At 41.6% G+C, this 26,219-nt stretch overlaps 1 protein-coding gene across 1 annotated transcript; it reads left to right on the top strand.

The window, feature by feature from the left end:
* The first annotated feature begins 1,879 nt into the window (after positions 1–1,879).
* On the top strand, positions 1,880–24,319 carry rexo1 (REX1, RNA exonuclease 1 homolog). The gene is made up of 17 exons (XM_080033138.1): positions 1,880–2,188; positions 3,927–6,461; positions 7,103–7,251; positions 8,452–8,541; positions 10,197–10,392; positions 10,826–10,974; positions 11,500–11,637; positions 13,123–13,252; positions 13,630–13,755; positions 15,590–15,730; positions 16,307–16,420; positions 17,086–17,159; positions 17,779–17,889; positions 18,700–18,815; positions 20,709–20,847; positions 21,280–21,400; positions 22,280–24,319. Exons 1-17 carry the CDS (start codon positions 2,014–2,016, stop codon positions 22,366–22,368), a joined length of 4,593 nt encoding a protein of 1,530 aa, XP_079889264.1. The 5' UTR covers positions 1,880–2,013; the 3' UTR covers positions 22,369–24,319.
* Positions 24,320–26,219: the final 1,900 nt, after the last annotated feature.

The raw sequence follows: 26,219 nt of genomic DNA, 5'->3' as shown, positions 1-26,219 counted from the left end.
TGTGTGTGTGTGTGTGTGTGTGTGTGTGTGTGTGTATGTGTGTGTGTGTGTGTGTGTGTGTTCGATCTGACATTACCGGTTGAGAGAGAGAGAGAGAGAGCGCCAATTATGACGTCACTGATTACCTGGCCCAGGCAGCGCACCTGTGAACCTCACTGATTGGGGACCGGATGTAATTGGATCACGTGTGTGTCCTAAGTGCACAAAACGCCCGAGCGCGCGGCGTGTCTGTTGTTTGAGAGTGGGGCTGCAGGTAGGGCGGTAGGTAGGTAACGTGTGGAGCATTTTGCGGCTAGAATTTAAATATATGATGGTATCACCTGTCAGGACGGGACATGGTAGGCCTGGTAAAGTCACTGGTGAGTGTACAAAATAAATAAAAAACAAAAGGTTGAATATTCTCCTTCCAGAGATAAAATGTAAGAGCATTTTTATTTATTTTTAAATCCTCTTTTCAGGAAGTTTAAAAAAAATTAAAATCAAATCAGCGAAGACAATGTGCTGGTTTGTTTAACTATATGCACAACATGTGGTAGCTATAGTCAGTATTAGCCTGTAGCACGTGCTCTGGGGAACTTGTTTTCACAAATGGGAGAATGTTTTACATTTAAAGCTGTCGCTAGTTTATTTATTTTATTCGTAGCCATTTTAAGCTCCATGATGAATGGAAACTTTAAGTGCCTTATTATAAGTTGAGATTCTTGGTTGAGTAATGATGGGGGAAAACTTGTGATGGCCATTAAAGATGGTTGTAGATAGGATAAAATAGGCCATAAATAGCCTACAGACCACATTTAGTAGAATAAACACCTTTTAATGTAAAATTGACCATTTTATTCATTCTAATATGGAAGAAGACATTTTATGGGAGCAAAATATCCAAATCTCACTTTGATAAACGATGTATTGGTCACATCAATGTCTCTGTTGAAAGCCCCTTCCCCTCAACTGCGCTGTCTTTTATTTATTAACCCGTTTGTCTTATCTCGCCTCACTGCAGAACTAGGTCATGAATCCCGTCAACCCAGAAGTTGTGACGTCCCGGAGCAACAGAATGGACCACCAGCAGTTTCTGGAGACCTACTTTTTTTTTTTTTTTTTTTTAATATATAATCTGAAGGCACCAATTGTGGTTGCTATTCAGTTTTATCATGTGCTCTGAATTTGTTGTCACACATTAATCCGATATTTAAAGCCCAAATCTTATACCCCATCTTTAGCAAGACTAGGTAGCCTACACTCCCTCCCCCCCCCCTTTTTTTTGTATTTCAACCATATTTAGCTCCATAGCTAAAACATGAATGGTGATATTTTGAGCATAAGCCTATAGGCCTCTGTTCTGCACAACAAATGGGCAAATAAGCACATTTTCTACATTCTCGAGCTGTTGTAGATTTTTATTTTCGGCCCCAGGACTGCCAAGAAAACTAGGCGCTGGTTACACGTGAATTGTGAAATAAAGTTTTGAAACCCTTGTGTCAGTTTACTTTGCGAAGCGGACTTTTAAAACTGCTGCCACTTAATGAGGTGCGCACGCAGGTGTTTCCCTAAATATCCCTAGAACGGACGAAATAAAATTAAAGGAATTAATTTAGACCTCTAGGTTTATTGACTAAAATACCCTACACCCACCTATTAGAAGGGGCTTATTTTTAGTAGTCATATCAAATACTTTTATTTGACCAACAGTTACTTATCCAACATTATAGTTCCACATATGAGTTCTAAACGCTATTTTCCAACATTCCAAACTGTTTGTACATGGAACGTAATGATGGAACGCCGACGACCCTCTGTGACGTCACGTAGAGCGACGCGTTTGGTTTGAATTCACGCGAGCTTTCGGTTTTCTCCTCCCGGACCGAGCCAACATGGCGCCGTAGAGACGTTGTTATTGTTCAGTCGCTCACACCACAAGCTTTCTTTCCCAGTTAAGACAAAGAAACTGGGCAAGAAAAGAGACAGACGGCTTGACATTACAATATCTGGTTATGAGAGGAACGCCAGGGCACAATGTTAAGATCCACCGGCTTCTTCCGAGGGCTCGACTGCCCGTTTTACGCCGATTACAGTGAGGGCAAAGGCGGCAGGAATGGGTGCAACAGACCGTACTGTCACTTCAGACACAGCAGCCAGCAAAGACGGGCTTCATACGGAGCTCCAGCCGATGTTAAAAGGCAACAGAAAGGTGCTGTGTGTTTCTTTGTTTATTCAAGAATTAATTTTAATACTTTAAATGTCTTCTGTGTGTTGGGAAATATGTCGAAACCAAAACGGTGCAGTAGGCTAAAGGGAATAATCTTTACCGCGCAAGGAAACTCAAATTGATGCATCAGATTCTTGCCGTGTTTGCTGTACACTGAGGAAAAAACACGACGAACTATTTAGCCCACACATGGATACAAGAGTGTCATAGTAGTAACAGAACATAACTCATTGTGTTTGGGTGTTCGGTACAGCTATGAAACACACTTCCTATATTATGATGCAATACGGAACCATATATTGAAGTAGTAATGGTAAAAAACTAAAACGTCACAAATTAATAAAGAAAATGAAGTGTTAATTGGGAAATACATAGAAAAAAAGTGCCCTCAGCTGAAGGGTAAAGAGTCCCAAACTTTATCAACGTGAAATATAGTTGTGGCACTTGTAGCAGCTACCAGCAGAGTGAATAATACTAGACTACAGTATGTGTGGTGTCGGTTCATGTTCTATATGTAACTCTCTGTATAGCCCGGAATCACAAATTAACATTTGCCTCAGTGGGCTTCACATTGCATATAATATAACAAAGAGTATAACATAATATAAAGGTGAAGATAGTGCGGATGCAGGAGGACTCCAGATGCTGAGGGGGGACCTGATCGTCGCCATCTCGTCTCCACCGGGGAAAAACTAGAAGAGCACAGACAGAACCAATAAGTGAAACAAAAATAATATTAAAATGCAACTGGCGCCACGTGAACAGCAGCCGAGACACAGCTGCCTCCCCGGGCCACAGCGGCCCGACAGACCCGCTGGTCCGGATGCGCCCGGCCAATGAAGCAAAGCCAGAGGCAACGGGAAAAAGGGCGCAACGCATCCGCCGCAGCCACCGGCACGCCCAGACCCAGGGCCAACCAGGCGAGCACCGAAGCCAGGCAGCGAAACACAGGCGCCCATAGCGACGCCTCAGAGCGGAATGCCAGGCAGGGAAAGATGATTAAAAACAATTAAAAACAGTTAAAACGCAAGTTGCAAAGGTTGCCTTAACTGCTCCAGTGTAAGGATACACCGGGCCAAATTAATTACCACAATTGATGCATCTTGCCGCCTATACGATCTAATACTTTCTACATGTCTTAAAAATGCATTTTCTGAATCATTGAAAAAACTACAGTATATTTTTAGCCTGATTTTGTCTTAACCTCGACCAGTCACATCATAGGATTGGTGTATCTCTACGCTTGATGGTGTTTTTATGCCCTCAACGCAGCCTTCAAGGCAGCGCTGCCTGGTAGGCTCTATCCCCTAACCTTAACCAGCACTGTTGGGGGCACAAAACAACAAACAGCCATCCCTACTTGAAAGTCACTTTACAAATCTACTAACTTCACCTTTTTATTTTTTTCTATCAATCTGATCTTATTAAGGGGTAAAACGTGGTTATTCAGTGGGTAGGGTGGTCCACTCGCAACTACAGGGCCGGTGGTTCAATCCCCCGTCTTTCCACATGTCCAAGTGTCCCTGGGCAAAGAGACACTGAACCATAAATTGCTCCCAATAGTTAGCCAGCACCCTGCGTGCCGTGGTAGCTGCTGCTGCTATCGGTGTATGAATGTGTGCTCCGGTTGTAAGTCGCTTTGGATAAAAGCATCTGCTAAATGACATGTAATGTAATGAAATTAACACTTCTTCTTCTTCTCTTGCTTGTATTCGTGCAGAACAAGGCTACGACCCGTTCAACCCTGAGGTAGTGCGGCCGGAGGACCAGCAGAATGGGGACCTCAGTGGCGCCCTGGAGCAGGTCAACAGAGCCATCGAGGAGGCGCGCAACGAGGTGGAGAGGGAGAAACGAAAGCTCTCTCGCATGGGGGACGAACCCTACGACCCGGGACAGAATGCCACCAGCAGCAGCGTTGTTCCTAAGCCTGTCTCTGGCAAACGCAAATCTGCACCATCTTCTTCTTCTTCTCCGCACATGGATTACAACCCCAGTGAGAAATCCAGCGTGCAGAAATCTGGCAAACGGAAAACGCCGCCGTCTTCTTCACACGAACCCTACGACCCCTGCGACAGCGCCACCGTGTCAAAATCCGGGTCTGCGGGTAAAAGCAAAACTAAACTTTCTTCTCCGCACTTGGCTTACGAGCCGAGCGAAAACACAGTAGTTTCTTCTTCTTCTACTTCTTCTTCTTCTTCTTCTACCGTTTCTGGTAAACGTAAAAAAACGCCGTCGCAAATGGAGTACGATCCTGGCGACAGTATCGGCAGTGTGTCTAAGTCTGGCACGGCTAAAAGCAAATCTCAGACATCCACGCACGAACCTTACGACCCCTGCGAAAGCACCAGTGTTTCTCCTTCTGGTGTTTCTGCTAGTAAACGTAAACCACCGCCTTCGCAAATGGCGTACAATCCCACGGAGAAATCCAGTCTGTCTTCTTCCTCTGCGGGCGCTAAGAGTAAAGCGTTGCAGTCTTTGCACGAGCCATACGACCCGTGCGAAAGCCCCTGTGTCGGCGTCTCTAAATCTGCCTCTGTTAAACGGAAATCGCCGCAATCTTTGTCCTACAATCCTAGCGAGAAATCCAGTGCGTCTCCGTCTGTTGCTAGTAGTAAACGTAAAACAACAACGCCGCTGCCTTCACAAATGGAGTACGATCCCAGTGAGAATTCCGCTGACTCTTCTTCTTCTATGGTTGTTAAAGATAAAGCGCTACCACCACCGCCTTCTACACACATGGCTTACGACCCCGGGAGCTACCAGATCACCGCCGTAGGTTATAACCCCGCGCCGGGCTGTAGCAAATACACCTTGGATTCAGACGACCCAGAGAACAATAACAACAACAACTCCATGGAATATGTTCCCACGTCCGTGAAAAGGCCCCAGCAGAATCGGACACACGCGTACCCGCTCACACCCTCCCCTCCCACCAGTCCGAAATACTCCAACAGCACGTCGACGTCCAAGTGCAAATACACGCTGGATGATTCGAAACCGACGACGGATATGGAGTACGACCCGCTTTCCAACTACACGGCCGGGATCGCGGTGAAAGGCAAAAATAAGTTGACGCCGGACAAAGTTGTCACGAAGGCGGTTAAAACGTACGGTGCTACTAGCAAGGCGATAACGATACAGGGATCGTCAGATGAGGAGTATTGTGCGGCGGTGAAAAAGCCTCACCAGCCAAGCGTGGACCCGAAAAAATACACTTTCTCGGACTCGGACGGCGAGAGCTCGGGAACGGAGTATCGTCCGACTTCGCTGAGTAACGTCCGGGCGAAAAAAGGCAACGGTGGGTCGCTTTGGGAGGCGGTGGTGAGAGAGAAGAAAGACAGAACAGACAGTGTGATGGCGAACGCACTCACACAGAGGAACAAAGAGGACTCCACGGAAGTCGATTCGGACGTACAGGAAGTTGTTAAACAGAAGGACAATGTGGTAGAGAAAAAGAAAATGGCTACCGGTCGGACGAGTCACGAGAAAAGTGGCAAATCGGAGAAAATGAATAAACTTGAAAAGGACGTCAACAAAAAACCTGGTAGTAAGAGCAGTGGTGGGAGCGGTAGCAGCAGTAAAGAGAAAACATCGGGGAAGAATTTGAACCAGGAGAACAAAAGTCATGGGAAGAAAGACGATAGGAAAAATACTGTTAAGGTTAAAACGTCCGATAAAGGCAGAGAGGGTCAGAAGATCAAAACCTATGAAAAGGTCAAAACGGAGAAAAGTAAAGACACAGAAAAAGCTAAAACGGACTCGGTCAAACTAGGTAAAGAGACAGAAAATGGGGCAAAGCCGGACAGCAAGAAACCCAAGCTATCGGAGAAGGACAAGGAAAGGGAACTCGCCAAGTACAAAGAGCGCCAACACAAAAACGGTAAACTCGATAGCAGCAAGAGAGAAAAAGACGTCAAGAAAGTTAGTAAAAGTAGCACAAGTAGTAGTAGTAGTAATAAAGGGAGTTCTGCTAACAGTAAAGATAAAACTAAGCAAAGTATTAGTCCAGCGAAAGTGAAAAAACGTGAGGATAAAAGGCGGAGTCAGAGCTTAAGCCACGCAGACCTGTTTGGAGACGAGAGTCCAGAGGAAGTTGATCCGATCGAGATTGACGATTCTGAGTCGGAGGCGGAGGAAGTTCTGGTGAGGAAATCGGCCGATGCTTTGAAGAGGAGAAGTGGGAACAAGAGGAAGGCCTCCGAGCTCACGCCATCTTCCTCTGAGGATGATGAAGAGGAGGATGAGATGGATGGAGGTAAGGAAGTCTTATTTTTAAATACTTTTTTTTTTCTTTTTTTTTAAGATTCAAACACACTACTGGTATACATTTTGTGATTAAAAAAATATCAACATGAAACAACTTTACAAAAAAATCTTCCTCTGATGAGGAGGAGGAGATGGACGCAGGTAAGGAAGACTGAATTCATACTGTCCATGATGATACTGGTACTGTATATAATTTTTTTTTAATACTTTATTTTTAGATTTTTTTTTCTTTTTTTACAAAGAACACAAAAACACAACTGAAAAAGTGAACATACAAACAAAAGACAAAACAAAACAAAACTAACATGGCGTACTCTACTTAACAGGTTTCTAAGAAATACTGGTATACATTTGTACGTGATTTTAAAAAAAGTCTCATATCGCTATTTGAATGATATAGCTACACAATTTTTAATTTATTTTTTTAACAGCTGTGATAGCGAGTCTTTTACAGAACTGTAACGCTACATCTAGTATAGGATGGTTATCGTCTTAAATATTGTTTTCGCACATTTCCTTGAGATATCTTGATATAACTTTGCGGTTGTGCCCCCCCCCCCTACACACACACACACACACACACACACACACACACACACACACACACACACACACACACACACACACTAGGTGCAGTTAAGGAGGATCTGGTTGGAATGGACTTCTCTGGTTTCCAGGACGATCTGGACTTTGATTCTGACCCGATGGAGGAATGTCTGAGGATCTTCAACGAGTCTAAAGACGTGAAGAGAGAGGACAAGGGGAGGCAAGCTAAACAGGTATTTCTCTCTCTCTCTCTCTCTCCCTCTCTCTCTCTCTCTATCTCTCTCTCTCTCTCTCTCTCTCTCTCTCTCTCTCTCTCTCTCTCTCTCTCTCTCTCTCTCTCTCGCTTGCTTCTTTCAGATATTTTTTTTCATAAACGATTTTTATTTAATTTTTTTAAATTTTTATCATTTTTGGTTTTTATTGTTGTTTTGTATTGTATCTTGGTCGACTGAAGTTGTTTGTAAATGTGCTATAGAAATCATTTTGACTTTGACTTTTGACTCCATTATGCTGCCCTAACCTAGAGCACTTTTCAATTGTCTCTGTGCAATGAGATGAGCTTTATGAATAGCCTTGCCTCCCCTTTCTGTACTGTTGCTTGGGATGGGCGTGAGTAAATTGGTTGCTGGTTTCAAATGAAGTGCATTAGTTAAACCTCCTACGACTTGAGGAAATTTTAAATGTTTTTAAATCAGTCTCATTTTCCCTCTGATGATCATAAATAACTTGTAACAGCAAACAAGACCATCACTATTTGTACATGGTTATTATCAATGCCTTCGCTCGGCTCTGAATCCCCGCCAACTCAAGACAAAACTATTTCAAAGTCAAATCAAAGTCTGCTTTGCTTCACCATGGTCATATCACCATTATTAATCTGACACAGTCACATATAAATACATGACCTCATGGCCATGCATCCTGCCGTCTCTCTTTCACTCTCTTCATAAACAAATGCACAGAATCCATGCGATCTTGGAATACACTACTCGTACCAATCCCTAACTGTTGCACTTTTTAATTTAACACAATTTTTTTTTTTTAAATGCATAATTTGTGATTGCATTATTAACACATTAACATTATTTTATATTTTTATTTTTATTTTTTTATATATTTTTATTTTTATTTTTTTATATATTTTTATTTTTATTTTTTTATATATTTTTATTTTTTTACTATGGAAAAGGGGTAGGATTAAATAAGTGTATACTTCTTCCTGCTCCTTTTCAGGCATATCTCAGCAATACAGATAATTTGTTTTCTTTTATTTTTTTTATTTTTTTGTGAAAACATAATTTTTGTTTATTGTATTTCCATGCTTTTCATTTTGTTTTGTATGTTTGATATGTCTGAAATCAAATCAAATCAAATCAAATCAAATCAAATCAAATCAAATTGCATTATTAACACACCCTGATGTTCCCTCTCAGCCTTCCAGGGATTCAGACGAGGAAAAGGGCCCAGAGAGTCTGGTTCCCGGTCAGAAGAAGAGAGTGTCCCATTGTCTCACCAAAGAGAGTGTAAGTTTACCACCTTAACTGCTTTGACTTTCTCTCTTTGTATGTTTTTTTTGGGGGGGAATTTTGTTTTGAATTTTCAAGCTTTATTAGATAGTACAGAGTTGAAATGGTACGCTCTATCCAGTACGCCACCGGAGTGCCCTTGACTTTCTCTGTTAGCGGAGCAGATAAGTGCTAGTAATCTTTAAATTTGTGATACATGCGTGAAAATTGGCATGAGCAGTCTCCATGGGTCTTGACAAGAACATTTTCCCGAGACAAAAAAAAAAAAAAAAGAAAAAAAAGTTAAATAAAAAAAACAATAGCTACATTTCTATTAGAACTTTTCAAATTGACAATTAAAAAAGTAAAAGTAAGAGCATTCGATAGTGCATCAAGTATTGTGAAAGTGAAATTCCTCCGGCACTTTGGGTAGGAGCTAGGAGGACCTTTTTTTTTTAATCGCCACTCTAAATCAAACTTAATTCCTCTATTGCGGTTGATTGGAATGTTGGAAACTCATTTCCCTGTTCTTGCAAGAATGAACTTGCCGTGGGATCAAAAGGTGTCGGGAGAGCATTGAAACACTCCCTGCGTTCCAAATCACATACTTTCTCTTTTTACTACACTACATACTAAAGTACAGAAGAGTTTTAGTCTTTTTACCACACTACATACTAAAGTACAGAAGAGTTTTAGGGCCACAGGAGAGAAATAAAATCAGATAAGGAAGATTTTCTTTCATTATGTCGAGAAATGTCAAGATTAAAGACGAATACTCCAAAATGCTATTGGAGTTAGTGGGGCATTTCTGTATTTTCAGCATACTACAATTGACGTGCATGTATTTGGACATCCTAAATCTTTTTCTGGCATACTAAATAGTAGGGAAGTATGGGGATTGGAACACAGGGACTGTTGTAGTTGCTCTCAGGTCGTGAAACCTACGCAGTTATTTCAGACCAAAGCAGGAAGTAAAAAACACTAAAAGAACAATGTGTAAATTCTGGTGTGCCTGGAGGCCGTGTCCGGGGATTTCCACTCTTACAGATTGCATCATATTAAATGCACCAACTGATTTGAGATAGAATTCCCCTATCTGCTCTTTCCTCAAGGTATCGGCTGAGATATTTGGCAGTTAAATCAAACAATTCTTTAAGAAATTGCTTTTGACAACGTGTTCTTACCATGTCAGTATTTTGTTTATTTCATAACTGAACAGTTTATTCCCTGATCATTATTAGAAATGTGGAAATGTTTTATTGACTGACAGCTTTAATGCTTTTGAATGTGTTTCTTTAAAAAAAAAAAGGCCTTGCTTTTTTTGCAGCACTAAGTACTATTATTATAAAGTCTATGTTGTTCATTGTATGTATATTTTAATGGTCTCAGTCCTCTTCGCAGCAGACCCGGGTTAGAATCCATATACTCTGTGTTCGGATGATAACACAAAGTAATATGTATGAATATGCAAAGAGAAAATTGTGTATTGTGTGTAATTGTCCGGAAGAATAATAAATAAATAAATACAGCCCCGGGTCAATTCTCTGCATGTCATTCCCCTCTTTGCCCCATTTCATCTCTCTCTCTCCAAATCTAATACAGTCAAAAATGCCAAAAAAAAAACCTCTTAAAAAGATAAAATGTAAATCAATTGTCCTTCTGTCTTCCTCCAGCCTGACGGTGGGTCCCAGGCTGCGTCTCGCCCCTATAAGCGCCTCTCTGCTCAGGAGGTGTGTTACCAGCGCATGCAGCTGGCGCAGCAGCAAGCCGCCACGCTCTCCGCTTCAGTCAAAGATTCACTCAGCTCATCTGGAGAGAGGAAGAGGATCGCTCACCGGGCATTTCCCACCACCTCATCCAACAGGACAAGTATGGGCTCCTTTTAGTACGCTATACAGGGGCTGGATTAGTTAGTTAGATGGTTAGATGGTTTATTATCTATCTCCTATACGATTCTATACGCTGTTTTATCTTGTTCTGTCCTTACTTTTGCATTTAGTCTAGCATTTACCTTACCATTAGCACTTTATACTTTTATTCTATTGTAATTTGATCCTAAGTTTTATTTTTTGGTATTTCATTAGTATTATCATTGTAATTGTACGATTTTTATTTATTGGTTGAATGATTTCGAATGCATTTTAACGTGTGTGTGTGTGTGTGTGTGTGTGTGTGTGTGTGTGTGTGTGTGTGTGTGTGTGTGTGTGTGTGTGTGTGTGTGTGTGTGTGTGTGTGTGTGTGTGTGTGTGTGTGTGTGTGTGTGTGTGTGTGTGTGTGTGTGTGTGTGTGCGTGTGTGTGTAGGTCCTTCACATGTGAAACCCGCCTCCAGTCGAGTGTTGTCTCCGACCCAGACGCATCAGAGCGTTAAGGCCCAAACCACCGCCGGCATCCTCTCCAAGACCGTGTCCACCTCAGTGCAGAAGAGGGTCGCACACACGCCCACCTTAAAGGTATACACACACACACACACACACACACACACACACACACACACACACTTTAAAGGGACAGACAGACAGACACATTTTAAAGGTACACTCACGCACACTGACAGAGAGACACACACACAAACACACACACACCCATAGACAGTGAAACATGCCCACCTTGAAGGTTTCCACAAAATCTCGAATATGCTTATACTGAAACGCTGCATGAACTTGAGACACACACACACACACACACACACACACACACACACACACACACACACACACACACACACACACACCTTGAATGTATCCACAGGCCTCGAATTCCACATATTCTCTTCCACACAGACAGTCACACACACTTTAAAAGGTATTCACAAAACCTCAAAAAAAATTATTTTGAATCCCTACATAAACTTGACAGTTCACTCATAGATATGACCCACCTTTCAAAAGAGAATTTTGTCTAATCTGTCGTATTTAAATTGATATTGATACGAATTGTTATTTTTTTATTTTTTATTTTTGTCTTGTCGTTTTCAGAGCAGCTCTATGAAACGTCCCATCATCCCCGTGGAGTTTGGCGCCAAAATTCCCAACGTGGTCCGCCAGCGTTACCTCAACACCTTCATAGATGAATGTGTCAAGTTCTGCACATCAGAAGCCATTGCCTTCCAGATGGTGAGAACAACACACACTTTTTTTTATTTTTATTTTTTATTTTATGTATTTTTATTGTTTGTTAGAAGAGATGTCCAATGTCACACAGGTTGTGATATTTCACAGTGGTTTACATTTATTTTGGCGACAATGTACAACGTAACTAGCCTGGAAATCCAGACCCTGATATCTTGAACGATAGAGGGTCTGGCGACGATCAATAGTAATTTCCAACTCAAGGGGCGGCTCCTACTCGTGCATTTCAAATGCCACTGCACGCAGTTGGATAGCACTACAACCAATCAGAGCGATGCACAAGGCGACGTAAGCCCCTTTCGTTTAGCGAACAGCTGTTAAACTGTTAAATAAAACGTTTGCCGTTGTCGGTCGGCAAAACAGAACATTCCACTTACTTGCTAATGAAAGATTTGAGTGCTGTCTTCCAAATCGTTAAGGGTCGAGGCCAAAGCAGTCTCAAACTCACACAACATATCCGCAGCCATCTCTGATGTTTACTATCACGGCTTCGACGTCGCATGCACGTCACTGTCGTCATCCGGTTACGTCCTCCCCAGAGTACCATATAAGGGGCTCTGGCGCGCCCATATTAGATAGAACCAATTGAAACGTGAGACCCAGATTTCTGGTCTTCTTGATAAGCTTCAACGGAGCGTGTCCAGACCAACACGCGCAGCAAATTTAATTTGCCAGCGCCTAGTGGCAGGTCTGGGAATGCCAGGCTACAACGTAACAAGAATTACAGCATTTTAACAATTTATATTTTTATATTTTTATAAACCCCATCCAATAAATTAAATAATTTAAATAAAATAAAGTGAAAAAGTGTGTGTGTGGGGGGGTGAAGTCTTGCCAAGTAAAGTGTCCGAAAAAAGTGCCTCATAAGCGGGCACAGGCTGTGTGTAAGGCCCCCAACTATTGGTTGTTAACAATGTTCACATCATTTAACTTGACTATTTGTATGAACCAAGACTCAAAACTAACAATATTATATATTATTAAACAGGTTTGCTTTTATCATAACATGACGATGGGATTGTGATTGTAGCAGTAGCACCAGATTTCTCCTACCTACTTCATTGTTTCGGTAATAACTAGTTGGGATCCTAAATAATAAAAATAAATAAATGTTTTTTTTTAATTAATTAAAGACCTACTTCACCGGTGGGAATATGAAGGTGTATTGAATTCTGAGATCCTATGTAGTATAAATGTGCAAAAAAAAAATGAAATCGGTTCATCCTAGCCTGAGAAAAGGCAGAAAGAGTGTTTTATGGTCTCACTGTCTAACCCTACATTTCTCTTACTGTGATGTCACACTCTTCCCACCGGTGAAGTAGGCCTTTAAGAACATTGGAATTTATTCTAACATTGGAAATATGTCTGTAACAGTGAAATCAATTGAAAAGTATTTTGGTTTGAGCCCGTCATCACTTGAACAAGTTGTAGGTTGCTAACACTGACTTTTGGTTTTGTGTCTGTTGTCAGGCGCTGGACGAGGAGAAGTTGGTTTACGATCGCAGCAGCAGTAAGAACATTTACCTGAACGTGGCCGTCAACGCTCTGAAGAAACTCCGCAGCAAAACCACCTCCGTTCCCTCTCCCATCCCTTATAACAGTGAGTCTGAATATGACCCTCGCCACGCACCGTAGTTTAGGAAAATTCAGGAAGCAGTAACATTGGCTGTGTTCCAGTCTATCTATCTAAACTATCTACTATTTTAGTATGGTAGGAAAAAAAGATCTAGGATGTCCCGATTCTTGTTTCCTGATTTAGTATGGTTAGAAATACCCGGATGTCTAGTGGATCCGGCCGAAATTTTTAGTGTTGAAAACAGCATGCTATTTGGTAAGATTTTGACCCACAATCCAGTGCGCACCGGAAGTGACGTCACATCGACAGAGCCTCCATGTGAATCCAAATCATCTTGTGGCAATTCTGATGCAATTCAGTGTTAACCTGTGTGTGTGTGTGTGTGTGTGTGTGTGTAACAGAGGATCGTAACATAGTCCCTAAGAAGAAGGTTCTGACCCACGAGGAACTGTTGGGAGGTCGTCACGCGGCTACAACCAGCTTCACCATCAACAGGAGCGGCAAACAGCAAGAGGAGAAACTCATGGGTAAGGGCTGTGTTCCAATCCACATACTTCCCTGCTTATATTTAGTATGGTAGGAAAATAATTAGGATGGTCCCAATACATGTGGTCGGATGCAGCATAATGAAAAATACCCAGATGCCCTACTACGGTACATCGGGTCCTGATCTTTAGCGTGGAAATCAGAATGCTTTTTGGGCGATTCTGTATGCGACCCACAATCCACTTCTAAGTTACATCACATGGACGGAGCCTCCAAGTAAAAACAACCAGCGATGAGACGGATATATAAACCAGAGGCAAGATCAAGGTGCCATGTTATGATGAAATAAATAAGTAAAAGTACGTCCCAATTGTATGCCTACTGCACGCAAACTACATGTTTTTTATGATCAGATGTAGTATGTAGAATAGTAAAAATAAAGAGTATGCGATCTGGAGGGCAGGATGGAATAACTCACAGAAAGACTTAGTCAAGAAGACAAGCAGGGGGGCGCCCTTAGCTCAGTTGGTAGAGCGCCCCCCCCCCATGGGCCTCGGCCAGCAGCAGACCCGGGTTCGATTCCAGCCCGCGGTCGTTCTCTGCATGTCACTCCCCTCTCTGCCCCATTTCAACTCTGTCTCTACACTATCAATAAAGCATAACAAATGCCAAAAAAAATATCTAAAAACATATAACATATTTAACATAACATATTTCTGTAAACACGTCGGCCCAAGTTTGAAGTTTATACAGTACATTCCTCCGATCTCACACACACACACACACACACACACACACACACACACACACAGTTCAGATGACAGATTCCACCTCATGATCAAATCAAAAGAACAGCCAAGTAGAGGGAGAGGAGACTGAAGGTATCTTTGTGTCATGTCGAGACTCGTGATCGTCTGTTTACTGTGTGAGTCAAACCAGTTTACAGTCACAATACAAACTCTTCAAACCCTCATGTGACAGTAACCTCCAGGTGCCAAGCTCTCTCTCTCTCTCTCTCTCTCTCTCTCTCTCTCTCTCTCTCTCTCTCTCTCTCTCTCTCTCTCTCTCTCTCTCTCTCTCTCTCTCTCTCTCTCTCTCTCTGCCCCATGACCGGATGTCAGGGGGGGGGGGGGAGTTTCAATGTCACATGTATGCGACCGGCACGCACAATATTACCTCCATTTTGATGAAGGCAAGGAAAGGCAAGGCAGGTTTATTTATATAGCACAATTCAGACACAATTCAGGCCATCTCAAAATGCTTTACAGGGTCATGAAATACATCAAGATTAAAATACATCAAGCATAGAAATGACATTAAACAAGTGAAGAAAAAAAAATCAAACAATTTTCCATGTCAGGTTAGGGTTTGTGCGAGTGAGAGGGAGTTGAATAGTGAGTTCTGCTGGAAGTATTGTCGCGTAGATGAACAAGAAATTCAATTAAATCTCCTACGAGGAACTTTTAAATATTTCTGAAACAGTCTCATTTTTCCTCTGATGATCATAAATGACATGTAACAGCAAACCAGACCATCAGTGCAAAAGGAATTTCATTTTATATAGTTAATATTAATGCCTTGGCTCAGGAACTTGGACAACAAAAACTTAAAGTGTGTGATGAGAGATATATCATATTGTATTTATCTGGCATAATACTTGGAGCGGCTATTCTGTGATTAAATACTCTGCTTGTTTTATAAAGCTTAAGATATATAAGTGGTTTTTTTTTTACATATTGTCCATGTCTACAATAGACTGGAAAGACAGTTTTAAGTAATCTAATTAAAAGGTAATTAGCTGGATAGTCACTTAAAAAAGCAAAATCAACAACAACTGACAGTGATTTTAACACATTGTCCCTTCTGTCCCATTAGGAGCCGGTCTGTACAGGCGGCTGCTGTCCTACATGATGACTGAGGAGCAGCTGCAGGAGAATGGATATCCCAGAGTCAACCCCGAGGCGCCGGGCAGAGCCACCATACACAACGCACCAGAGAAGAAACCTGTTTCAGACCGTACGTTACCACCACTACACCCATTTATAATGTCTGACTCTATGTCGTATTAAAGGGGCACTAGGCAGTTTCAGTGGCAGGGAGATTTATTTACATTTAAAAAATGTTTTAGATACTTTATTAGATAGTACAGAGTTGAAATGGGGAGACAGAGACAGAGAGAGAGAGAGAGAGAGAGAGAGAGAGAGAGAGAGAGGGGGGGGGGATGACATGCAGTAAAGGTCCACAGGTTGGATTTGAACCCGCGGCCAATGCAACGAAGGCCGGAGCCAATATGGTACACGCTCTATCCACTACGCCACCGGAGCGCCCAATAGTGCACCTTTTAAACATTAGTGAAAATGGTCTTGGCTATTACGTGACATTCAGCTCTGTATTGTGTTTCAATTGTTTTATCCCGATAAAGGATTTTTTTTTACTGGGACTTTTTTCTCAGCCGAGCTAAAGGTCTAAGGGCAGAGTGTCATACTGTATGGAATGTAAAGCCCACTGAGGCAAATGTCTATCTGTGATATTGGGCTATAAACAAATAAAACTGATTTGATTTGATTTGATTTGATTTGATTTGATTTCCAGCGCTGAACAAGGTTTGCTGTCGGTGTGGAGCGGAGTATAAGATCAACGTGAACGGAAACTGTGTCCGGAAAGAGGAGTGCTGCTTTCACTGGGGAAGGCTACGGAGACATAAAGGTGCGTTTGTATTTCTTTCAAATTATAAATCTACCTATTAACCATCATCATCATTCCCCTATGAATTACGGATTGTTATTATCGTTGTTGTGATTTGTTCGTTTTATTTTCAATTTTTTGTGTTTGGGTATTAAATATTGGTTTACAAAGTGTTATTCTTAATTTTTATTCCATTTTTTTTGTGCTAGTTTTATGTGAATGCTCTTCCTTGCATTGTATATTGTGTATGTATTGATGTTTTTGTTTCTCGACATCATTGCAAATGACGGTCACCCCTCAATTGATACCTCGAGTATAAATAATGGCTAAATAAAAATGTACTGTTTGTGTACCTTAAAAAAAAAAAAAAAAAGACAATTTAAAAAAAAGGGCGTTTTTTTGTTAGCATTTATTTAGTGCAAATAGCCCCATATGATGAATTCATTTTCATCCTGTAATTTATCTTATTTTCACCCACCAAGCCAAGCCCCATCAATTTAACATTTCCTTTTGTTTGTTTGATGTTGTGTCTCCTGTGTAAAGCGATTTGAGTGCGAGAAAAGCGCAATATAAATCAAATATATTATTATTATTATTATTATTATTATTATTATTATTATTATTATTATTATATCATTATTTTCTCCACCTGTATAAACTGTCTATCTGTTGTCTCTTCCCCTCAGTGTCTGGAGGCTGGGAGACAAACTACAGCTGCTGTGCGTCGGCCGTGGGAGCGCAGGGTTGCTCTGTTGCCAAGGTATCCTCCTTTTCATGTCATTTCATTTAAAAAAAATTCAAATAATCCTTCCCAATGATCCTTTATGCCCCACTAGAATGTGTGGTAGTACGTTTATACTGTATGTAACACAAGCTTATAGAGAAGGTTACATTTAAAAGTATCTTAAAAGACAGTAAAGACCATTTCTCGATGTTTGGTTATTGATCAAATTCTCACAGATTGTAGTCATGTCAGACGTTATTTTCTCTACACATCTGTCAGTCAGATACACAAAAAATGACACTTTAAAATTGCCCAATGCCTTTCCCCTTTAAGGACATACAGCCCCGAAAAAAATTAAGAGACCCGTTTGGATTTTTCTTCAATCTTCATCTCTACATTACTTATTGAAAATGCTCTGAATGACAATAGCTTTATTGTGAATTTGGTAGAAATGTTGTCAGTAGTTTATATTATAAAACCAAAATGTTCATTCTACTCAAACATATGCCTCGTAAGAGTAAAGCAAGAGACACTGAATATTTGGAGTGGTCTCTTCATTTATTCTAGAGCTGTATGCATTTTTTTTAAGTGTTTTTTTTTTGTTTTCACTTGTTTCCGATACGTTTTGCATTCTAATCATGTCCTGTCCCCATAGCAACACGTTCAGGACGGGCGTAAAGAGTCGCTAGACGGCTACGTCACCACGTTCAGTAAAGACCTTCCTCCAGACGGGAACGGAGGAGTGTTCGCTCTGGACTGTGAGATGGTGAGACAGGCAGACAGACAGGCAGGCAGACAGACAGACAGACAGACAGACAGACAGACAGACAGACAGACAGACAGACAGACAGACAGGCAGGCAGGCAGGCAGACAGACAGGCAGACTCAGACAGACAGACAGACAGACAGACAGACAGACAGACAGGCAGACAGACAGACAGACAGACAGACAGACAGACAGACAGGCAGGCAGGCAGGCAGGCAGACAGACAGACAGACAGACAGACAGACAGGCAGACTCAGACAGACAGACAGACAGACAGACAGACAGACAGACAGACAGACAGACAACAGCTTTATACCTGATGATAAAACACTTTGAAATTAACTGGCCTTAAATCAGAATATTTTGTGTCTTGTTTTTTTGTTTAAAGACCAACTTCACCGGTGTGTATAAATAAAAAATAATAAATAAAATACTTCACCCATACGGAACCGCCGTTCTATCATTATAAAATCCCTATTAAAATATAATGAATGAGGTTTTTCCTCCCTCAGTCTTCCCTCAGTCTTCCCTTGGCCCAGCTGTCCTGTTAATCCTAACACCATACATTTTGCCATGTGTGATGTCACACTAGTAAAATATAGGGTTAGACAGTGAGACCATAAAACACTCTTTCTGCCTTTTCTCAGGCTAGGATGAACCGATTTCTAAAATGTTTGCACATTTACACTACATAGGATCTTAGAGTTCAATACACCTTCATATTCCCACCGGTGAAGTAGGTCTTTAAGTGTTTGACAGCCCATATAGATAATAAAATGCTCTTTTATTTCTCTCTCTCTTGTGTCACAGTGTTACACGCGGCTGGGTCTGGAGCTGACCAGAGTGACGGTCATAGACTCTGAGTTGAAAGTCATCTACGACACGTTCGTCAAACCGTTTGGCAAAGTGGTGGATTACAACACGCGGTGAGCTACTGTGTGTGTGTGTGTGTGTGTGTGTGTGTGTGTGTGTGTGTGTGTGTGTGTGTGTGTGTGTGTGTGTGTGTGTGTGTGTGTGTGTGTGTGTGTGTGTGTGTGTGTGTGTGTGTGTGTGTGTGTGTGTGTGTGTGTGTGTGTGTGTGTGTGTGTGTGTGTGTGTGTGTGTCTGTCTGTGTGTGTCTCTGCTAGTGAAAGGCATCGTCAGTTTATTTAGTTATTTGTTTATTTAGCAGGGACAATGCACAGCTCATTAGCAATACCACCAGAGTTAGCTATTAGCTCATTGTCATCTGTAGGTCTGCTATTGATAGTCTATTTGTCAGTTCTACGTCTCCAATACATCACACCAACCTTAAGCCCCTATCTCACTGGGCTGCGACTGTTTGCGACCAGTTGGAGACACAAAATTGCGACCAAATGTGCCAATTTGCGACAATTTTCACTTGCAGTCTCACTGAGTTGGTTCCTCACGACACGTTTGCGAATGTCTTTGCCGGAAGGTCGCATTTATGTCTCACGAACGTCTGGCGAGTGTCGCACGAACGGAATGTCAGTCTCCTTTTTGTCTCAAATCAGTCGCAATTTAGTTTCATATGTCGCCAAACCCTCGCAAAGTTGTCTCACACTTCCCGCACTTTCTGACTCGCGGAGACTAAATTGAGAAGGGTTTGCGACGCGTGCGACACACCTGCGACGACTCTGAGACTATTTTGAGACTGATTTGTCGCACACTTTTTTTGAACATGTTCAAAATTCATGCGACAAGACTGCGCGGTTCTGCGACTCATGCGAGGAAATTGAGACCTCCGCGAACGTTTGGAGACAGTTTAGAGACTTGTTTGCGAATGCAGTCTCCAACTTGTCGCAAACAGTCGCAGCCCAGTGAGATAGGGGCTTTACCACTACAAAACGTTGACTCTGCGATATTTATATTGAAAAATTAGTTTTTAAATGTTTTTACCTTGGGTATTTTTGTTATAGGAAACATTGCTCTTAATTTTGAGAGATTTTACCCGTTTTATTGTACTTTGTGAAATGAAAATAAAACAGAATAGAATAGAATATCTTTGTCATTGTATCAACTAGTACAACAAAATTGAGTGCAGTATTTGTCCAGTATAAAAACATGACATTGAGGTAGTATGTTTATCTATTTTTTGAAACTTTGGTTGCGTTCCGAATCGCATACTCTTTCTTTTTTCTATTCTACATACTACATCCGACGATAAAAAGAATCTAGTTAGGATGCAGTAGGCATACTATTGGGACATACTTTACTCTCTTATTTCATCATAACATTGCGCCTTGATCTTGCCTCTTGCTTTTATATCCGTTGCATCGCCCAAATAGGATGCAGTTTTCAACACTAACAATCTTGGCTGCATGAAGTAGGACATCCGGGTACTTCTAACCATCCTAAATCTGGCCACAAGAATCGGGACATCCTAAATCTTCTTTCTACATACTATATAGTAGAAAGTATGCGATTCGGAACGCAACCTTTTATTTTGGTTATTTTCTTGCTTTTTTTTTTTTTTACATACAAACATAAAACAAAAGACAGACTAAATAAACACACACACACAGTTAGAGCTGCAACGATTAGCGTTTTGGTCCGTAGAATGTTGAAAAAATGTTGATCAACTTCCTCAAAGCCCATGTTGACGTCCTCAAATGCACTGTAATGTCCAACACACACGGACATCCCATCCCAGCTCACTGTCCCGATAGGATTAAAGAAACCAGAAAACATTCACATTTGAGAAGTCGAAATCAGAGAACCCGGACATCTTCTACCAAAAAAAAGAAAAACAAAAAAAAAATCTCATAACGACCAATCGATTATCAAATGTATTAGTATGTTTATCTATGTTGTTGTAGGTTTTCTGGAGTGACAGAGGAGGATCTAGAGAACGCCACCATCTCTCTTCGGGACGTCCAGGCTGTTCTGCTCAGTATGTTCAGCACTGAGTCCATACTCATAGGACACAGTCTGGAGAGTGACCTGCTCGCACTCAAGGTACCACCGACATTCACTCATACCAGTTAATAAATAAAAAATAACTTAACAGTTGAGAAAATGTAATTGTTTATTTTTTTATTGTTGTTGCTTCAATAATTTTTATGTTCCTCAGTCTTCTCTTGGCCCAATGTAGGGTCTTGCTAACCCTACATGTTTACCATGTGTGATGTCACACTAGTAAAATGTAGGGTTAGACAGTGAGACCATAAAACACTCTTTCTGCCTTTTTCTCAGGCTAGGGTGAACCGATTTTAAAAAAAAATTACAAATTTATACTACATAGGATCTCAGAGTTCAATCCACCTTCATATTCACATCGGTGAAATAGGTCTTTAGGTGTAATTGTGTGTGTGTGTGTGTGTGTGTGTGTGTGTGTGTGTGTGTGTGTGTGTGTGTGTGTGTGTGTGTGTGTGTGTGTGTTGCCTGCAGCTGATCCACAGTTCGGTGGTGGACACAGCGATAGTTTTCCCTCACCGCCTCGGCCTGCCGTACAAACGAGCGCTGAGGAACCTGATGGCAGACCACCTCAAACGCATCATCCAGGACAACGGTCAGACACACACACACACTCACTCACTCACTCACTCACTCACTCACTCACTCACTCACTCACTCACTCACTCACTCACTCACTCACTCACTCACTCACTCACTCACTCACTCACTCACTCACTCACTCACTCACTCTCTCACACACACACACACTCACTCACTCACTCACTCACACACACACACACACACACACACACAACTATAGCTGCAATATCAAGCTTTGTTATGTTTAAAAAATATGTTATCCATTATAAAATATAAAATGGCACCAATTATTAGACGATTATTAACAGTTACATAATCTTCTACTCCTTCAAAACACAATGGAAGACTTTTCCAACATGACTTTGAATGCATCTGGAGAGCAGGGAACTTTGGAGTCATGGTTAATGTTAACATGTATTAATGTGTACGTGCATACATCAGTCCAGTCGTAATGTAGTAAATCATGCATGAAGAAATCAAAGGAATATAGGTCTGTTGATGAATTCCAATAAAGGACTCTGCTTTAGTATTCTGCAGTATGGGGGCGCCTTTAGCTCAGTTGGTAGGGCGTCCTCCTCCCGGGCCGGGCCCAGGAGCGGACCTGGGTTCGATTCCCACCCACGGTCGTTCTCTGCATGTCACTCCCCTCTCTGCCCCATTTCACCTCTGTCTCTCTGCACTATCAATAAAGCATAAAAATGCCAAAAAAATATCTTAAAAAAAAAAGAAAGTATTCTGCAGTACATCCTCACCACCAGCAGATGTCAGTCACACACTAACGTCACAACAGAAGGAGTGTTGCATCCATGTGTGTGGATCAGGGTTAGGGTTAGTCACTGCATTTATCACGTCTAAGCAATAATTTCTTGCCGTGTGTGTGTGTGTTTTACAGTGGACGGCCACGATTCCAGTGAAGATGCGTCGGCTTGCATGGAGCTAATGTTCTGGAAGATCAAAGAAGACAACAAGCTCAAGAGATGACCTCACAAACCCCTCTGCTCCTCTGTCTCTCTCTCTCACACACACACACACACACAGTCTCACACACACACACACACACACACACAGTCACACACACACACACACTGTCACATCAACTTTATTTTGTCATTGCACATGTTTCAGAGCAACACAATTCTGTTTACAGTTTCACCCCGCCAAGAAACACAAAGAGACAGCGACCAACAACATGGGAGACAGGAGGGATGAACTGAACAGTCGTCTAGCGTGCGCCGCGCCCCTTTTCCTGCCGTCACCGTGGTTACAGGGACATCCAGGGGGGTGGGAGGGTTTTAGGAAAGTTTACTGACACAAAATGTTATAACTACCTAACTAGCCTAGTGAGACCAGCCTGATCGCGCAAGGTTAGCATTCGTTTCTCTGCTGCACACACACACACACCCACACACACACACACACACACACACACACACACACACACACACACACACACACACACACACACACACACACACACACACACACATACACACACACACACACACACACACACACACACACACACACACACACACACACACACACAGACACATACACACACACACACACACACACACACACATACACACACACATACATACACACACACACACACACACACACACAGACACACACACACACACACGCACACATGGAATCATGCTGGTCTCATCAGGCTAGTTACTATCTACCTAATAAGACAAATGTTACTCCCTTCAAAGCAATAGCCGAAATGAACAATGAATTTTTTTTCATTCGCTTACCGCTATTTAATTTCTAAATAATGTTCATTAAAATATATTTCTGTTTATTTTTTTGAGCAGCGTCTTTTAAGACCTCAAAACACAATGTAAGAATAAATACCTTTTTCTATGGCATTGTCCACACAACCATTATGACATAATATTATATTGTTCATGCCAGACTGTATGTGTATACGGTCTATATTGCACTATAGGAAACGCTCTTGTTGTTATAGGGCCCAAGTCTTGAGTACCTCATCTGTGTTATTTCTCATTCACTTCTAATGAATATAACACGTTCTTATTTAACACTTAAGTGCATTGACGTCTAGGTCTGTCCAACATACAGTAGTATATGGCAAGATAATGCATCCTGTGTGTACATGCACTTGTGTTTGTCACGTTGCACCTACTTTTTTTTCCATGTCACCCATGCTCTGTGTAAAGGTGGAGTCAGTGATTCTGGAGAACGCTTGTTGTAAAAATCACTTCTGTCAAAATCAGTGAATATCTCCTTATTGTCCGCTGCCTGTCCATACTGTGTGTGCTGAAACTAAAATGGTGTTAATACACAGCATAGGCTCTGTAAATAAACAGTTTTTTTGTTGACATACCCTTTGTTTACATGCCAGTTTACAGACTCTAGGCTGTGTATTAACATCAGATTTTTTTAGCATACACAGACAGGTAGCGGATCGCGAGGAGATATTCACTGATTTTAACAACAAGCGTTCTCCAGAATCACTGACTCCACCTTTAAATGGGGCGCTTGGAGTTTTGTTGGTTGGCTCTCAAACTAATCCTATAATACTTGATCACACATAAGAAATAATGAGACAGATAGTTAGTGAAATATATCACTGTATTTTATATAAAGGTTCAAAGACAGAAACACTGACCATGACATTAAATAAATACCAGGAATCATTGTATTGTATTTAAAAAAAGCAGGTTGTTACTCCACAAAGACAAAATTAGGTTCAATATTAATGAATTGTTATTATTGGGTTATTAATATTGAGTACATACATTTATCATCCACTGAGTTCCAGCTAACCTGTGCCATTTTATGTTGAAAATGACTGAACATACTCTTAACGCTGTAAATACGCTGTGAGCAGTTTACTTTTTGTATTTGTTCATTTTTTTGGTTGTGTATCTTTTTCTATTAAAAGGTATTCGGTAAAAGAGGACGTTGTTCTGGCTTTTAAATCTCCACATGCCATAGGCTACCCATTTGTTGCAGAAAATGATTCATGAAAAATGCTTCAGAATGCAGGAAATTCACCCTGCGTTCCAATACCCATACTTCCCTACTATTTAGTACGCCAGAAAAAGATTTAGGTTGCGTTCCGAATCGCATACTTTCTACTATATAGTATGTAGAAAAAAGATTTAGGATGTCCCGATTCTTGTGGCCAGATTTAGGATGGTTAGAATACCCGGATGGTCTACTTCATGCGGCCAAGATTGTTAGTGTTGAAAAGTGCATCCTATTTGGGCGATTCTGACCCACAATCCAGTGCGCACGTGAAGTGACGTAACATCGACGAAGCCTATAGGTCCATGTTATGAAAACAAACGGGGATGCGACGGATATAAAAGCAAGAGGCAAGATCAAGGCGCAATGTTATGATGAAATAAGAGAGTAAAGTATGTCCCAATAGTATGCCTACTGCATCCTAACTAGGCCTAGATTCTTTTTATCGTCAGATGTAGTATGTAGAATAGAAAAAAGAAAGAGTATGCGATTCGGAACGCAACCTTAGGATGTCCCAATACATGCACGTCAATTGTAGTATGCTGAAAATACATAAATGCCAAACGAACTCCAATAGCATTTTGGAGTATTCGTCTTTATTCTTGACATTTCTCGACATAATGAAAAAAAAAAAACTTCCTTAACTGATTTTTTTCGCTCCTGTGGGCCTTAAACTCTACTGTGCTTCAGTCTGTAGTGTAGTAAAACAAGTTTTTGCAATCAAAATGATCCGTGGGAGGACGCCCACACCAACTACTTATGTCCCCCCCATGTTAAAACAAAACCTTCACGCATGCGCTGTAGGCTCAATGCACCTGTTGTGGCAGCTGAAGTGTGTTTGGGTGGATGGGCGGTTAGTTGATATTCTTCTTGTTGCTAAGCAGCAGTCGTTTGTGTGTTAATATCTCCTGTTTAACAGATGTTAGGCAGATTAAACCCCCTTATGTTCAAGCTTTTCTTTAATGACTTATCAATAGTGTTATCAATGCGTATTGACAACGGACCTGTCAGGAGGGTTTGTCAAGCTTTGTAGTTGTCAGTTATCTCAAAGAAAAGACCCCCCCTCCTCCTACACACACACACACACCCTCTTCAACTGAATCGATCGGTACGTTAACACACAATTGAAAGCCTTTCAGTTGAGAGGCCATTCGGGGTTGAGATGATAGCCGGAGACAGGAGCATGTGTGCCGGCTAACAGGCGGAGGATCTGGGGGGATCGATGGTTCCGGGCTGGCCTCTGACCCGGGGCCGCCAGGGGGAGCGGGCTGCGGGTCAACGGATCGTCTTAAGCCGCCGGGATCACGCTGTGAGGCCTGACACTGGCTGTGACACACTCGCGGCTTATAGGGAGACATTGACCCGCTCGCAAACACACCGAGAGTGTTGAGTACACAAAATAGAATCTCACACATAGGCCTACACACACACACACACACACACACACACACACACACACACACAGAGGTGTAAGTTGGAAAGACAGACTCGACTCTCCAGGATCAATCACTCATCAGCAAAACGTTATTAAAACACAAACGATGCGTCTTTGCTACAACCTCATTTAGACTGAAAGCAGACGTCCTCTAAGCTCCACTAATAACTACACTGTATCAGAGTGAAGGTGATTGAATATTTTTCTCTTGGGCGTTTCCCTTTGTAGACGGTCCCTGTGCTCTCGTCTCACAGCCCGCTGCACATAGAGAGCAAAGCTACCGCATTCTGGAACTGTCGAGTTTATTCCTTGACGTTGTATTTCGTCTTTATTCAAGACATTTCCACTGTGTTGTCGAAGTGCATAATAGGAAAAAAAAATTCTTCCTCCTCTC

The sequence above is a fragment of the Ammodytes marinus genome, assembly GCF_949987685.1.
Source record: "Ammodytes marinus genome assembly, chromosome: 8".
In the NCBI taxonomy this organism is placed as follows: Eukaryota; Metazoa; Chordata; class Actinopteri; order Uranoscopiformes; family Ammodytidae; genus Ammodytes; species Ammodytes marinus.
This window is presented reverse-complemented; position numbering and strand designations above follow the sequence as displayed.

Excerpts from the sequence above, each read along its gene's own strand:
- rexo1 (XM_080033138.1), top strand. The coding sequence starts at position 2,014 with ATGTTAAGATCCACCGGCTTCTTCCGAGGGCTCGACTGCCCGTTTTAC. Across the intron at positions 16,421-17,085 it reads AAGGCTACGGAGACATAAAG|TGTCTGGAGGCTGGGAGACA; the intron begins GTGCGTTTGTAT and ends TCTTCCCCTCAG. Across the intron at positions 21,401-22,279 it reads ACGCATCATCCAGGACAACG|TGGACGGCCACGATTCCAGT; the intron begins GTCAGACACACA and ends TGTGTTTTACAG.